This window comes from Pezoporus flaviventris, unplaced genomic scaffold (assembly GCF_033815535.1).
Source record: "Pezoporus flaviventris isolate CSIRO_AGI_PZ_B2104156 unplaced genomic scaffold, CSIRO_AGI_Pfla_v1 ptg000007l, whole genome shotgun sequence".
In the NCBI taxonomy this organism is placed as follows: Eukaryota; Metazoa; Chordata; class Aves; order Psittaciformes; family Psittacidae; genus Pezoporus; species Pezoporus flaviventris.
Window position 1 is genome coordinate 7,941,835 of NW_026892555.1, and position 16,735 is coordinate 7,958,569.

At 36.8% G+C, this 16,735-nt stretch overlaps 1 protein-coding gene across 5 annotated transcripts in view; it reads right to left on the minus strand.

The window, feature by feature from the left end:
• Nucleotides 1-23: 23 nt before the first annotated feature.
• EFR3A (EFR3 homolog A) overlaps nucleotides 24-16,735 on the minus strand; it is a 75,630-nt gene continuing 58,918 nt past the window's right edge. For 4 of the 5 annotated variants that reach the window (XM_061447704.1, XM_061447703.1, XM_061447701.1 and 1 more), the window contains 9 exons: nucleotides 14,140-14,301; nucleotides 12,823-12,954; nucleotides 12,245-12,312; nucleotides 11,002-11,129; nucleotides 7,422-7,510; nucleotides 6,047-6,095; nucleotides 4,873-4,976; nucleotides 4,204-4,253; nucleotides 24-3,007 (listed from right to left, as the gene is read on the minus strand). In XM_061447704.1, coding sequence (XP_061303688.1) covers nucleotides 2,902-3,007; nucleotides 4,204-4,253; nucleotides 4,873-4,976; nucleotides 6,047-6,095; nucleotides 7,422-7,510; nucleotides 11,002-11,129; nucleotides 12,245-12,312; nucleotides 12,823-12,954; nucleotides 14,140-14,301 — 888 coding nt within the window. In that variant the 3' untranslated portion in view covers nucleotides 24-2,901. The remainder of the gene's footprint in view (nucleotides 3,008-4,203; nucleotides 4,254-4,872; nucleotides 4,977-6,046; nucleotides 6,096-7,421; nucleotides 7,511-11,001; nucleotides 11,130-12,244; nucleotides 12,313-12,822; nucleotides 12,955-14,139; nucleotides 14,302-16,735) is intronic. The other variant, XM_061447702.1, reaches the window with a different exon arrangement.

A 16,735-nucleotide genomic window follows, 5' to 3' on the forward strand; every position in this document is an offset into this window, starting at 1 on the left:
AACTGATACCTTAGAAAAGACTGATTTTAAATTTGGGTTTTATTGCTTAAATATAGATTGCACAGTGTGTTCTTACATTGACTGAAACTGGATCATGACATACAGTACAGAATATATGACCATCAGAACAACAGACAAATTAGCCCTACTCTTGATTTTGGATAAACAATTAATTTCATCTTTTAAAATCAACATGGATTTAAATTTACTTTAAAATGACCCACTATCATAATCTATAATTTTTCAAAATGACATAATGGGAAGAAGAACCCAAAGCAAAAGCTGGAACACATTGGAACAGCTGGATTTATAACCACTGTGACAGTACTCAGTATGTTGCAGATAACACAGGGCCCGTATGCACATGGAGCTTTTAAGTTCTGCAACTTGCCTCAAGAACATAAAAGAGACCCGTTAAAAAAAGCAGCTTTATACTGTACAACAGCATTCTTAATTCATTTGGTTTCATTCACTGACTACACATAACAACAGCTACCAAACCAATACATTTTACAGTCACTCCCTTCTCCCAGCTGTCTACAAAGGCCAGAGTGAACCAATTCTCAACTTACAGACTCCCTGAATTTCCAGAAAGGAAGAAATTAATTATCCTGTGAACACACAGGGTGTTGCAAGCTCTTCATTCCCTGCACAATACCTGCACAACACCTGCATTTCCCAAACAAACCTCATTTGAACATTGAAAACGTGGAACCTTATCATTAGCACAAATGAAAAATACTTCATAAACAGAAAATGAAATGCTGAATCTAGTTATTTTCACATGCAGCATTCATGCAACAGAATTCAATCACAGAAACAATCCTGTATTTACAGCACAGTCTCCATACTGCAAGAGTGCAAACAGAAGTACATTCTTTATTTCTTAGACTTTTTGTACAAAAGTGCAGTGTTATTCTTAGAAAATGACAGAGTGGACAAGTGGTTAACATTGTATCCCTAGATTTACTATTTAAAAAATTACACTCTTTATATAGGCCACAAAACTATTACGTCTTACCTTAAAAACCCCCCAAAAAGTGAAAACTAAAAGCTAGAGTCCTATTTATGTGTAGACTGTGGTCTGATCAGGCTGAAACGCTGCAGCAGTAAAAATCACAACGGAATGCTGTAGATAAGGGGCTGTTTCGTCATCCACTAACAGCTGTGATTGCACTGTTAAACTGAAAAGAAGGTCTCAATTACCTTTTGAGTTTTGTGAATGCTTTCTGAAAGTCTCAGCATGTTATCTCATAGGTTTAAGTAGCTGATATTTCTCTGATATTATGTCACTTCAGGCTTTTGAAAGCAGCCCAGTGGAATACTGTACTACAGTTATAAAAACCTTAAAATCCTGTTTACAGTGGGTTTGCAAATGCTCAGCCAGCACAACAGCTGACAGAGAACCATTCAGAATCATGGATTAATTTAGGGTGGGACTTGTGAAGGTCAACTAAACCAAGCTCCTGCTCAAAGCAGGATGAACTGAAGTTAGCTGACTTTCTTTGTGCCCTGATCGCTGTTTATCTAACCTGCTAACTAAGTGCCTTACATTTATTATAGATATTTGAGAACTTTCACTGATGTCTGTGCTGCTTCAGTCAGATTCAGACAGATTAAGGGACTTCAAATTTACTATTCATGTCATCAATGAACATTGTTTTTTCTTTTTGCCTACAGAATTTGGAGAGTCATAAGGACAGCCTTGAAAATTATCCAAAATTCAGTGATCTTCTATATTCTAATATATATTTACTATATATACTTTCCTTTCTTTACATTTGAATAGTATACTCAGATACATAAACCTATGAAAGTTACCATATTTTCTTTATTTCTAGAAACGTTTGAGAAATGGAACAAAAACGAACACAGAAATGCATCTCTAAAAATGCTTTTGCTTGAAAATATGTAATAAATTCCTCGTCTTTAAACTGTTTCATCCAGTTTTCTTTCAATTTCTAAAATATCATTACAAAGCTGTAATAAACTACAGAGAATAGAATACCTCGTAGAATATATTTGCAATTTCTGTATTTATGATTTAAAATGCCCTCAGTTTATTTTTTGCTATACTAAATATATCTCTCCTGTATTTATACCAAAGCAGACAGTAAAATACTACTGCATTTTCAAAAGTACAGTCTGTAAACGATACACCTTAAGACATTAAAAGTATTGCACAGTTCAGTGCTTCAAGAGGAGACTTTTCATCTCTTATGCAAAGCAGTTGAATTTTAACAAGAAATGCAGGACACACACTGGGCATACATATCTAAAATGCATTATTATGTGATGCATCAAAAAAAATTACTTAAGTGTCCATTAATTCATTTACTGTACTTGAACACGTGTAAGGTATTGGGTTTTTTCCATATATTCCAAAACAAAGAAGTTGGCTACCTATGACAGCATGAACAAAGGGAGCTAAGGTTGTGCTCCACTGGTTACATTTAATAAGATGAAGCAAGCCAAAAGCATTCCTGTTAAGATATATAATTGAGGTGAAGAGGATTAAAACACAACAACCAACCACCACCAACAAAAAAGCAAAAGGCTTTAACAGGTTTTTCAGTTACAGTGCCTGAAATTAAAGGAATTTACAGAAATACAAATTCCTAGAGTAACTGAAATATTCACCTGTATAGCAAGACAAGTTTTAAACCTGGCTTTTACATGTACTCAAACATGACAATGAAGGAACATGATATATGAAAAACCTAACTTCAAATATATTACAGAGGAAAACAAAACAAGACAGTCTCATAAGTTTGGCTAGAGTAATCCTTATATGGCTCATGTCCATCATTAGAGGAAATAAACAATAAAAGTTTGAAAACTCATCTTGTTCTTTCTATTGTATTCTACTCTAAATAATGTCCAGCAGACTTCAGAAGACACTTAATACACACAAAGGTCTGGAAACTTCATCTCGTAGACTGGAACAGACTGGTAATGAGCATGTCCAGCAGTAATGGTCATCGTTCCTGAGGGGCTGGGTGGAGGGCTGTGTGAGAAGCACAATCAATAATTTATAATTGTAGTAGTTAAGTTTATAAACCAAAAGCTGAGAAACAAAAAGTAAATCACACCATCCCCTCTCTACTCCCCAACCATCAGTGTTTTCTTCTATTCCTGAAATTCTAAGGAAATTATTATGCCTTGTTTTTTTTTTGTTTTTTTTTTTGGTATTCTGGTCTAGATAATCAACTTCAGTGATGTTACAGAACTATAGAAATGTTACTAAACGCATCCTGTTTATCCTGCATAATGGATGTGCAAAACACTATAATACTGTCATGTACTATTTTGGGTGTTCAATACCTAACTACTTTCTCAAGCATACCACAATGGGAAAACTACATCATTCTTCAATACTACTGATATACACAGAAATATAAGTATACTGTGACATGGTTTCTGGATATTGTCCACTATATAAAAGATGGAAAATAATAAGAAAAATCAAAGTGACTGTTTTAGATGAAGTCTCCTCTTTCAGTGTACTGGTTCTGGCTGGGATGGGGTTTACTTTCTCCACAGATTGGGGCTCTGTTTTGGATTTGTGCTGGAAACAGTGTTGATATCATAGGGGTGTTTTAGTTACTGCTTAGCAGCGCTTACACAGAGCCAAGGCTTTTTCTGCTCCTCACACCATCCCACCAGCGAGTAGGCTGTAGGTGCACAAGGAGCTGGGAGAAGACACAGCTGGGACAGCTGACACCAACTAACTCAAGGGATATTCCACACCATATGGTGTCCTGCTCAGCAACGAGGAAGAAGTAGGAAGGGAGGGACGCTTGGAGTTATGGCATTTGTCTTCCCAAGTCACCATCATGCGTGATGAAGCCCTGCTTTCCTGGAGGTGGCTAAACACCTGCCTGCTGATGGCAAGTTGCGACTGAATTTTTTATTTTGCTTTGCTGGTGCATGGGGCTTTCTCTTTACCTATTAAACTGTTCTTATCTGAACTAATGGGCTCTCTCACTTTTATCGCTTCCACATCCCACTGAGAGGGAGTAAGCCAGTGGCTGTGTGGAGCAGAAATGCCTATCAGGGTTAAACCACAACATTCAGGCAGATAATACTTGCCTTAACTATTACATATGTTTAAGAACACTGTGATATAACCACCTGAAAGTAGTCACAACTGCTTTATAAGTCATTTATCATCCATCACACTCTTCATGCATAAAGTCTTACCGAATGGTGAGTTCCAGTATCTGTGCAAGTCTATCATGAAGCAAGTTTGCCTAGGAAAAGCATTAAAATTGAATTGTTAACTACTGTACGTTGAACTGAGTTAAAATGAATGTGCCAGGTCATACTCAGTGAGTGTGTGCCACATCACCATATGGCAAATCTTCACCACATGGCAAATCTAAGGCAGCATTTCTTGTCTGAGTTTCTTTTCTCACTGTTGCAAGGCTTCTAAGCCCTGAAGAGGCTTAGTGAGCCTATCTTGAAGTGCAAGGAATTACATAGCAAATTTTGCTATTACAGCTAGCAGTTTAACAAACCTGAAACACATTTAATTATTCAAAATGTATACTGGGATAAAAAGTGCTCCGGTTGTCCCAGGATGAAATACAAACAAACGGGGAATCTAGATTTCAAAGATGGCAAGGAAAACATTAAGATGAAGAGGGTATGAGTTTTGCTTTCCGAAAGTTCTAGGAACACTCAAAAGCACGCTTTAAATAACTGGAATCTCCCAACATTGATAACAGTGGAGACTATAACTAAAGACAAAGACTGAACTTTAGGAGTAACTGCAGCAGTGACATGGCAACATAAATCACCTTCTGCCAACACATCCCAATTAATGCTTACACTGGTATCTTCAATGATGTACATTTGTCAGAAACTCACTTTGGTTTCACATTGTGCTGCAATTTCTTCAAATGGTGCTTTCTGGAACTTTTCAATCACAAGGCGCCTTTTTTCTTTTTCCTGTTCTTCAAGCCCATTGTTATCTTAAAATAATGAAATAAAAAATAAAGACGTAAGTCATCTTTGCTTATCAAGTATACGTGATATAGGCCTTCAAATGCACAATGCAAAGCAAACAAGCACTGCATTTGAAGTGATGCAGCCATACTCAAGCAAGCTGTCATCTGCTGTTGCTTCTAAAGCAAAAATGCAGCTACAGCTTCAGAGTGCTGGTTTGAGGACCCCTGTCTGCCTCTTTCTTACTCTGTGCTTTAATTACTGGTACATCCAGCCTTCCTTTTGCTTTATTATTTGGACTCAAGACTGCACTTGTCACTCAATGCACGCAAGTTCAGCCTCAAGAGAAAAGATGAGAGCATCCTCCCTCCCAGTACCATGCAGAATAGTGGGCAGAATTTTTCTACCAGAATTTGGGACAAGCAAGTTCAACCTCCATAGGCTGAGTAAACCTACAAGCAGCTGGAACTTTCCAGCATGTAATGAATTTAAGTACCTCAGTGATGGGGAAACAGACTGAATTCTTGTTTCAGTGTCTGTCTATTGCTTAAAATATCAATGCCTAATCCGTATTTTGATGGACTGGACAGTATTAATCCATAATTACTTACAGCAATATTAAACAAGGAAACCGGATAATTCTAAGTTCTGGTACCTGGGTCATTTGTCAGAAAACTACTCTTTTAAGAAAACAGTGTTTTTGAAGGCAGCAGTGTGTACCTTGCAATTTATTATCTGCACACATTGAATAATAATATGCAAAAGATATTTAAGTTGCTTTATAAATAATCACTGAATGGAACTTGAAAATCTTATGTTATTTATAGCTTGATCTCCAAGGGCAAATTTAACGGATGACAGGCATTTCCAGATGCTTTTCATTCAGTCAATTTAGCTTCAGAAACTGAATTCACTAAAAATATCAAGATGTCATTTCAGAAACTTAGAAATAAATAACAAGTTTTAAATACATTTACCAGCTGATGAAAAACACATGTAATGTTCTAATTATGTTATTCTGGCCACACCATTTTCTTTAGCAAATCCACAGTAATCTAGAACTATGCTGGATGAATACAATTGTATTAAATCTTACCAATTGCTTTCTTCAAAGCTTCAAAGGTGATTTCTTCAGTATTATCATTCTAAACAAAAAGAAAGAAAAGCCTTTAAAACTCATATATTATATATAAGATAATAAAAAGTAAGGAATTTGATAAATACAGAAGTTTCTAATAGCTTTACTTGGAGTTTCCGTGAGAGATCACTACTGCAAATTCTTCAGCCACTACAACTAGTGAGGAAATTTTTATCAAATGAGATCAAGGAAAATTTTCCAAGTTCTAGGTAAGATGCTGTACGGCAACAATACTTTGGAAAAAGACCTGAATTTTGGCAGGAATATGCTGTGGTGTTTCTATATTGTTAAGCCTCAGTACTGGTTCTCACACAGCTGTTGCAAATAACAGCAACTGCTTCCTCAGACTAGTTGAGTTACCAGCAGTGTGATCCTAAAATAACAGATAGTAGTGGAGGGTAGAGGGGAAAACAGTTACTGCTTTTTGCTTCATTTTGCAATAACTATATCTCATTTTTAACTAATGTTCAGCTTGACACCGACCACACACTCTGTTTCATGTCCCTAGCTAGTTTGTGCTTGAAGATGCTAACAGCCGGATTCATTTGCAGGTACAAACACCTCAATTTCAACAGCTAATCTCCACCACAGTCAGCAGAAATCTGGTTAACAGAACTCAGCAGGACCTTGAAAAAGATCCAGTAGAAACAGAAATAGAAATGTATTTTAAGAAATACTTCAAATGAAGTGTCAAAAGATGGAGAATAATTTTAATTATAATGCAGTCTTCCTAAGGGATAATTAGCATCAGCTCCTGTACCTTACATACAGACTTTTTGTTGCTGCCTTATCCTTCCCATGACTTTTAAAGCTCTGTGTGCTAAACTCTTCTGGAAGGGAAAAGGCAATACCGTAACATCATAGCGTATGCAATCTGCCTAGTCTTTACCTGCCACTCCCAAAGACAGCAGGTCTCCCACTAGTCATGTATCTGTCAGCCCCATGTTGATGAACATGCCCCTCAGAGACTTCAAATGACACAGGGATACAGATCCAGGAATTTATCTGATCCCTCAAAATGCAAAGAAAATGTTTTAGAATATTTACTTATAAAAATATGAGTTGTTCAGCCTGTGGAGGCTGTGGAGGGATTGCTACCCTGTATTCTGCAGTACTATCTGTAAGAACTATGGTGACAAAATATATTGCATCGTTATACAGCAAGATCAGTAGCAGTCTTTGACAACACATTTCTACACACAAAGGAGTTAAAAACATCAAAACCCCAAAGCATTTAACACTGCTAAAACAATGAAATATTAGACTTTCTGGGGAAACTTCATTTGCATTCCCTATAAAGATGCTGCTTTAAAACATCCTACGATTTTCACACCTTATCCTCTGTGTTGTTGCCAGGCAGAATATCCACTTGAATAGACACTGTGTCCACAATGCTCTTCCTCCTGGAGAGTCTGTCCTCATCTAGAAGAAAAACAATTTACCTCACTTTCTGTATAGAACTTGAAACATGATCAAACTTCTACACATCAGATGCAGATTTGTTTCTATATGCCTATTTAATCAAAGATCATCTATTTTATCATTTGGACTGCCGTGAAAAGCAAGCTGTTACTGCTCTAAATTATTAAATATGAAGGAAAATATCTGTTTTATTGCTTCTTCCCTCTTTCATCACAGATTTTGCCAACTTTCCCTTGAAAGCTCAGAATTTTTTAAACATAAGATTTTATTCCAATACATAATAAATAACATAGCACACGGTAACATGCTTCTGCAGAGTCATTTACAAAAGCCTGAACTTATTTTTTTGTGAAATTGAAATATTAAGGTCTTAATCTGCAGGTACTCTAAAGCAGAAAAGGGCTTTTTGGAAGATGACTCAATGACAGAAGAAATAAAGACTTCTGAATGGAAAGGAACAACAGCCCTTCCTTATTCTTGTTGCTACAAGCACCATATTCAGCAAGTCTAAAAAAAAAAAATCTACTTGGTGAAAAAAATTCTATTTCTAACTTCCTACAAACATTTTAGCAAGTCCAGCTGGCCTAAAAAGTTGTCAGAATGTGACCAACTGTGCTGATAATAAAAGCAGCATAGTAATTTCATTACTGCATAAGCAGATTATGATCAAAGGATCCATCAGTTGACGGATTTTCCTTTTGTGACTGCATTCCTGAGACAATACAACAATAATATTTTCTCACGTTTGACATTTAATATATTATCATATTTAAAATTACCATCATATTTAAAATATTTTAAAAAACCCAAGTAAAAGTAAAGTAAGTAAAACCAGCAAAAGTAAGTTTACAGTTGTGTCATGAGGATCCTCTGACAAATGGAGACTCGAATGACTTTCATGTATAGCATTTACAAAACCTTGAACTGCAATGTCACGTTTTACATTTTAAACAAGACCAAGCCATTTGGGCCTGGCCATTATTATTTGCTCCACTGCACGCACATAGTTAGAAGGACCTGCAGGCACTTGATACTAAGACAAAGAGAATGACTGTAAAACTCCTGCACCACAAGGCAATTTATGCTGGTTCTTCTGCAACCTTTGCTTAAACCACTTTTAGCAAGTGCTTTTGCAGTGCAAATACTGAGCACGAACAAGAATTCATTCCAGCAGAACTGAACATACTCAGCATTTAAAAATCAAGATATATCCTTCAGAAGCCATATAAATGAAAGCTATTTTAAGATCAAGAACCAGTAAAGAACAGGATCAGTGAAAACCACCTGAATTGTAGTTACCTTGGCCAGTTTCTCGGAGACCTTGAGCATTTGAAGTGGCATTTGGAAGGATTTGCTTAATATTTAATGCCTGATGGCTCACTGGGACACGAACAAATACATGTAGAGTCTGAGGAAAGCCCCTTAGCCCTCAGCAGTAAACACAAGACAAAACTACATCTTTGCTGCCATCTTGCTGCTTTCTCTGTAATTGACATTTGAGCACTGGAAGATACACATCTGCGACTTCTCTGGATGCCTCACTATACTTGCCTAATTAAAATGCCAATTTGTCTCTAATTTTAAGAAATAAAGTGTGTGAAAAATTGTGAAAATGGCATTTTCTTCTGTTAAATGATATGAAGATCATCTCCACACGCATGAAGGAGCCTTGGGTCATGAGGGGGGTGATGGTGGAGCACTGATACATGCTGTCCCAGCCCCTGCAAGGTCTATGCCAGGATCTGTGGTCCCATGGTCTGGGGTGGCACCCACTCCATGGGGCAATGGGAGCAGCAATCTGGGTTACTTTACTGACTGAGCAGTGATGGATACGGACACAGTGTGGGATGCAGGGAACAGCATCTTGGGATTGCACAAAGCTTAATATGGGATACTCAGGGGAGGAAGCAAGGGTGGGGAAAAGGAGGATTGAGATGATTTGAGGAGGAACAAGAAAGAAAAATGGATAAGGGGGTAAAGGCATCAGTCCCAAGCAAACTTCTTACAAAACAGTACATGTATCTGGCCATACCCTGAGCCTTTATCCTGAACAGTGAGTAGGATAAATGACCGTTCTACGAACAGCTGAGAGCTTCTTCCAACTTTCTACCAAGTTCTTGTCAATCAAAGAGGTAATCAGTACTATCATAAAAATGATACCTATAGCCCTAATACCTTCTCAGGAAAAGAAAATCGGAAGCTAGCATATTGCAGAGTTCCAAACACAGTAAACAGAAAGGCAAAACTTGCAGCAGCTCACATTGCTTCACATATATCGAGATTAAAAAAAAAAGCAGAAGGAAATGCTAAATACACCAAGTACAACACAATTTCTGGGCTAAAGGTCTTAAGGCCTTCTAAAAGCATATTGGTTTTGACTGTGCACATCCTATACAGACACACTACTACTAGCAGGACAGCAGGCTGGCCTACAACTTATTTTTACCTTTTGACTTGTATCTGTGTTTATGAAGCTTTTTGCCTGATGGAAATAGAGCTAAATTTAATATATATATATGTATAGACAAAAAATTGTTAAATGTACATTTAAATTATCAGCTTCCCCCACCCCCAAATAAGGAAGAGAACATGGTACAGTACTTCACACTGGGATGTCTTACAGCGTATTAAAAGAGCAACCAGTTACGTGCAAGCACAAACTACTCATGGTTAATAAAAAATTCTTCAAGCAATGTGAAGTTTCTTTTTCAGTGAATTGTTCAACTGGCTGCTGGAAATCCATTAAAAGCCCAACCACACAATGTAACACACAGCCAGTCATTCACACACACACTGTCACAGAACGGTTTAGGTTGGAAAGGACTTTACGATCACCTAGTTCCAACCCCCTGCCTTAGGCAGGGACACCTTCAACCAAGACCAGGATGCTCAAAGCCCTGTCCTGGGTAGCAAGAACTCTCGCAAACCTTCCCCAGGCACATTTCTATTTTCATGAGATACCTAATTTAGCATAGGTACCTAATGGAGGAAAACACAAGATTCTTAATTAAATCAACATGTGCTCATTGAGAATTTGACTAAGGCAAATAAGCCAGCATAAGGCCACATCTACTATGTTCCATCCAGTGCTGACATAAAAAGGATAAAGAACACTGACTTGTACAAACCTTCCTCACCTGCTAACTCAAGTTAATACAGAAAACCAGTAACAAACAATCACTACCTGCTTCTTAGGTATTCTTTTGACAGAAAAGACTTTACAGAAAAGAGTCAAAGTGGATTCAAGAACTTCCTAGCCCACCTCCTGAATTTAAGGAAAAAGGAATAAATCTTAAAAGGTCAGAAAGATGAAACTTCTCAGCAATAACAGAACAACTAAAGAGAAAAAAGAACATCTTGAGGAAACGGAATTACGCTACGATTAAGTTTTGTTGCCAAGCAGTCACATTACACTTCATGTTCACACAACACATTAAAAAAGCATTCTTAATTACAGGTACTCAGTAGTTTTGCCACTAATTACTACTTACCTGTCACCTGAGGTACATATGGGACTGACAGTCTTTCCACACTGTATCCACTGCCTCCTAATGATTCTGCAATCTTGTTCGTGAGGAAAAATAGATCTTTTTCATGCTTCTCTAAGGATTTTGGAAGACTGTCAAAATATGTATTTGAAGTTAATTATTTACCGGTAGAGATTTTGTTCATTAAGTAAAGCATTTTTCCAGTTGTCTGCAAGCAACTGAAAAGGGTCAATGGTAATGATTAGATGGAAGTAAAAACTTGCTCATCTTTCTAAGAATGAATACACCCCAAAATGAATACCTTTGCGATATTTTCAATTACCTTAACGCTTCCTGGTTATCTGAAATATGTTCCTCACTTATCCTGCTACGTCTTGAAAGAACACTGTCTCTGTTGAATAACAGAAACTGCAGAGCAGTAGTATTTTTCATTTGCCAGAAGAGCGCAGCAAAAAAGGCTAAGGGTATCTAGGCTACATTAACAGGAGTGCTGCCAGCAGATCGAGGGAGGAGATCCTTCCCCTCTACTCAGCACTGGTTAAGGCCACACCTGGAGTATTGTGCCAAGTGCTGGACTCCCCAGGACAGGAGAGATGTGGACTTACTTTAGAGAGTCCAACAAAGGGCCACTAAGGTGGATTAAGGGACTGGATCATCTCTTCAATGAAGAAAGACTAACAAAGCTGGGACAGTTAAGCCTGGAGAAAAGAAGACGGATCTTATCAGTATGTACAACTAACTACCTTAAGTACAGGAGCATGGAAAGACAGTCAGGCTCCTTTCAGTGGTACCCAGTGGCAGAGGGAACATAGACTGAACATCAAGACACACTCTTTATTGTGAGAGTAACCAAGCGCTGGCACAGGTTGACCCCAGAGAGGTTGCAGAGTCCCCAACCTTGGAGATATTCCAAAGCCACTTGGATGTGGTCATGGACTGCTTACCCTATATGACCCTTCCAACCTCACCCATTCTGTGATTCAGTGAAAATGCATTTTGCTATGCTAGTGCTTACACCAAGCATCACTGTGCAGATAAAAGTCCCTCCAGCTACAATTAAAACCACCCAAACCCCACATTTTTTTTCATATATGCTTTTAATCCTTGGTTTTCTTCTGCCCATCCTGTATACTATTAAACCTCTAAATTATTTTTCATGTATGGAAGACATTTCAATGATATGCTATTTTTTAATAGTAAAATAGGTACTTCACTGTTCATTAACTCACATTCTTTATGTACTTACTTGCATTTGTCTTTGAAAATTGTTTCTGGCAGAAAATAAGATGCTTCCAGACTTCTAGTCTCAATGACCTGAAGAAACCCAAGACAAATAGAACAAATGGAGTACCACAGCTATTTTCTCCAATGACAAAGTTGCTTGAAGAGGTTCTAATACAGCAGATTACCAATCCTTCACTAACATCCACCTCAGCACATAGTAGGCCTTTATAGTTTCTTTTAACCACAGGAGATTGTTGCACTCACCCTTTAGACTAAAAATCAGGTTCTCATGGTCTCCTGCATGCCACTACTGTTTCACCAAAGCCAGAGAGGCTGCAAAGTCTTAATACCAGATGGGGACTTAGCCCATTATATGTGGTTCCATAAACAAAATAAAAATGTTTATATATACCTTGAGAGAAAACTATTCTGTGCATAATTTTAAGAGTCAGAAAGTAATGCCATCAGAGACCAAAGAGAATGATGTCAGTGGACACAAACACAGGAGATGGACACCATACTTACAATGGGTTATTTACCCATTTTACAGTAGAATGTGTGCTCTTCTAAATGACTTGAAACTACTTAATTATGTGTTACCTTGCTGACATGCTGACAAAAGGCAGGAACTGCAATCATCTGACTCAGAAAGTTTAGATATGCTGCAACCAATGCCATGACACCACAACGATTAAACATTGGCAGATTATCCTCATTGATGATGGCAATGTCCTGAAATACAAAGGATAGCATTATACTTTCCAAAGATAACAATCTGTCCTGAATATATGGAAGTCAAAATGATTATCAGGAACACTAGCTGTCATGTGATGATTATCTGGTATTATTTATCATTTAATACCTCCCATCTTAAAATCCTAGTCTTTCAGCTCACTCCTGAATAGTTACATTTGATCTGAAGTCAGCGTGCTTAAAGGGTTCAACCCCTACGAAGAGAAATAAATCAAATCAACTATCATAGGTTGATGACTGGCAGTCTCTTCTCTTTACCACCTGCTGATCACCATTTCTTTCAGGAATATTATAAACAGTAGCTTAATAAAAATCACTCTTGTGAGTCACAGACACGGTACCATAAAGGGAATTACTTAATTCTTATTAGCATGTCTATGTTTATCCAGATTGTATTATTTTAGCTCTAGTAAAACTCCTAATGTAATTTTCATCAAGGATTTATTCCAGAGACATATTTTAAAATTAAGGATGCACTCTACATATCAGAGGTTTCATAATGCAGGTGCACATCAGGAAATGAGGCTAATGACAGAGAGTGAACTAGTAATACAGGACACAATCTCACCAAATTTCTACAGCACATGCTAGCACTACTTTTGTGAATGCTTTAATTTCAACACAGATAGATCTACTAAGTTACACAGCTTCTCTAAGGACTCTATGTAAGTATGAAATAATGTTTGATCCTGTAAAGGAGATGTTAAGGAATAAAGCCTGACAACACACTGATAGAATTTTACTCCAACATAAGATGAAAAAGTCTTGTTGAGAAGTATTTCCAACAAATCAATTAACCAAAAGCTTTCTTCCAAGGTGAGCATAGTCCATATATTTTATGCGGAACACTGACACAAGATCACAGGTTGTAAGAGTATCTTCTCAGTATGATAATGAATATATCAGTGATTCTGGGGAATTTCTAAACACATTTCCATATCTGCTATATTTCCTGTAGAGAACATGCTGCAGAAGTTTTAACAAATCTGATTAGTTTACGCTTCCCTATTAGTAAGTGGTATGCACAAAGTGCACTGCCTTCATGGATTTATCAAGTTCAGACTGAATCATGAAGGTCAATATACAAACAAAAAAGTTATCCCCATCTCCAATTACAGATATAAACTGTCAGCCAATGAACCAAACCCTGATTGAGAATCATACCTGCAAAGCAATAGCTAATCGAATGAGGTCGATAACTACTTCTTCATTGGCTAGTTCAATTGTGGTAAGAGCTAGAGATGTAAACAGAAGTTCAAAGTTTTTTTGGACATTGTCTTCTTCTTTACAGCCTAAGTAGATGTGTCTGTACAACTGCTGACCATGCTATAAAAGACAAAAGAAGGGAAAATGAATATTAAAATCACAGAATGTTTTAGGTTAGAAAAGATATTCAAAAGTCCTCTAGTCCAACTCCCTACTCCAAGCAGAGCCAACTTTGATATCAGATCATTTTAGATAAAGAATTAAAGAAATAAAAAATGATCAAATACATTCATACACATTTGTATACACACATGTATGATTAATCAAGATGACTACTAGCTTATAGCAACAGCTTCTTTATCAATACAGTACTGTCCTATTTTATGTGAGAGTGTACAGACAGAGAAGATGATACAGAGAATTGCACATGAATACTGCACTGCGTGTCAGACACTGGCATTCACATCCTACTGAAATATTGAGGAAAATAAAATTTCTTGGTTATGAAAAGAAGAAAACAAAGACTAGATCTTGAAAATTCTCAAGAATGTTCAAGTAACTGAGGAGCTTCCAGGATTATCCGCGTAATGGTATCAAATTTGTTCGTTAACCAAGTCTCCTTGATGAACAAACGCAGAAAATAATCTTGAAGGTGTTTCAGAGGGTGACTAGAGCACATCTACCAATGTGCACAGGGAGGCTCCAGCTAGTGGTGAACAGGAGTTATCTAATGAAAACCTCTCAACTTCAACAGTGACTTTCCTTTCCTCATAACACTCTGTGTAACCAGATCTTGTAAAGAAACTATTATCTCAACACACAAGAAAAATTAAAACAGAGAAAGGCAGGATAAGCCAACTCTACCACTCCAGCATTCTTAATCTCTAGAGGATACAAGTCTCTACCACTTGATACAGTTAATTTTCAAGATCTAAGGACTTTATCTCTGAAAGTACTAGCTCAGCATTAGAAGGAGAAAGAAAACTCATTTTTAACATCTGTTTTTCAAGCAGGACATATTCACTTAAGGAATAATAAAGATGATGTTGGCCTTTTTATTACATATAAAATCAAATATATAGCTGTTCAATATATGTTTTACTTAGAAAAGAGGGAAACAGTTATTAGCAAAGCACAGAAGCTACTATGAAATAAGCACAGACAATGTTAACTGTTTAAAGACACAGCATATTTAGAATGTAAAAGTAATGAAATGATTTATCCCACTGATGGAAGAATTGCAGTTAGATACGAAAATAAATTATTATGTAGTATTTCTTGACACACAGGATCTTTCTAGAAACCTGCAAAATGCAAGAAGTTCAGTATTTCCCTTGAAAGAAAATATAGAAGTAAACCTGGCTTTAAGAAAGAGGACTGAGATGGAAGAGTTTTGTGCATATGTCTGGTTTAATTTCACCTAACTTTAGGTGCTGAAGTACTTAAGTATGATACACAGTTGCCTTAAAATCCCCATCTAACATCAAAGAGGACTAGATGGTCATTCAGATCTTAATGGATGTCTGAAGATGCTTCACCCCTCTCCTTTGATTACGCAGGGAATCTAGGACGAGTAGGCTGCTAACATACACATCTACACTAGGTAGAGTAACATTAGCTTTATGATACACACTTGAAACAGTATCACATAGATAATTAGAATGAATGACTGCATTCCCCAGGGTTAACACATTTCTTAGAAGATTAATCTTTTCTTGACCTGCTAAGTCTCTTTTCCTCTCCTGCCCTCTTTTCTGATGAGTGTTAACAATTCAAATATTTAGTTTGATGATTAAATTTTCATCTAGCAAAAATCAGCAAACACAACTTAGCCAAACTCCTTTAAATCCTAGATATTAAATTGATGAATTAACATTTAATTCACTTTTTACAAAGATACATTAATAACAACTGTCAGTGTTGGAGTATTCCTTATGTATTATTCCAGTATTAATCAAACCAGGTGTAAATACACTGCAAGGAATACCAACTGTGCTGACCTAGCAAGAACATTTATCTTGCAATACTACTTGAAAGCTGAGCATCTCTAGTTAGCATATTATAATATATGCAGTATTTTTGCCTCTGGACAAGTTAAACTACAATTCTTCTGATATTTATAATTAGAATATTAAGTCAGCACCCAGAAGACACACATTTTTATTTCACAGCTAATAGCAAACAAAACCAAAGCAGCATGGGATAGCTATAAGAAATGAATGTATTTTCTCAGGCAGATAACAGTGATAAACACTGTAAAGCCTGGCTGAGATGACTGCAGTACTTTGCATCTTTTTTGTTTACAAACATACCTATGCAGATAAACCACAGACAGGAATGAAAGAGCATATTAATTACATGTGTTTATCCACACACTGAGAATAGGGTGTATATAGTAAAGAAGTAACTTCACTCTGCGTAAGCATCATCTAAAAAAACATCTTTTTTTTTTAGAACAAAACATTCTCAGAAGTCAACTAGCACAATACCCTGTAAAAACAAATCTTATGAGGAGGTGCCTTTTTTCTTCAAAGTTAACTTTCTTTGACATCTT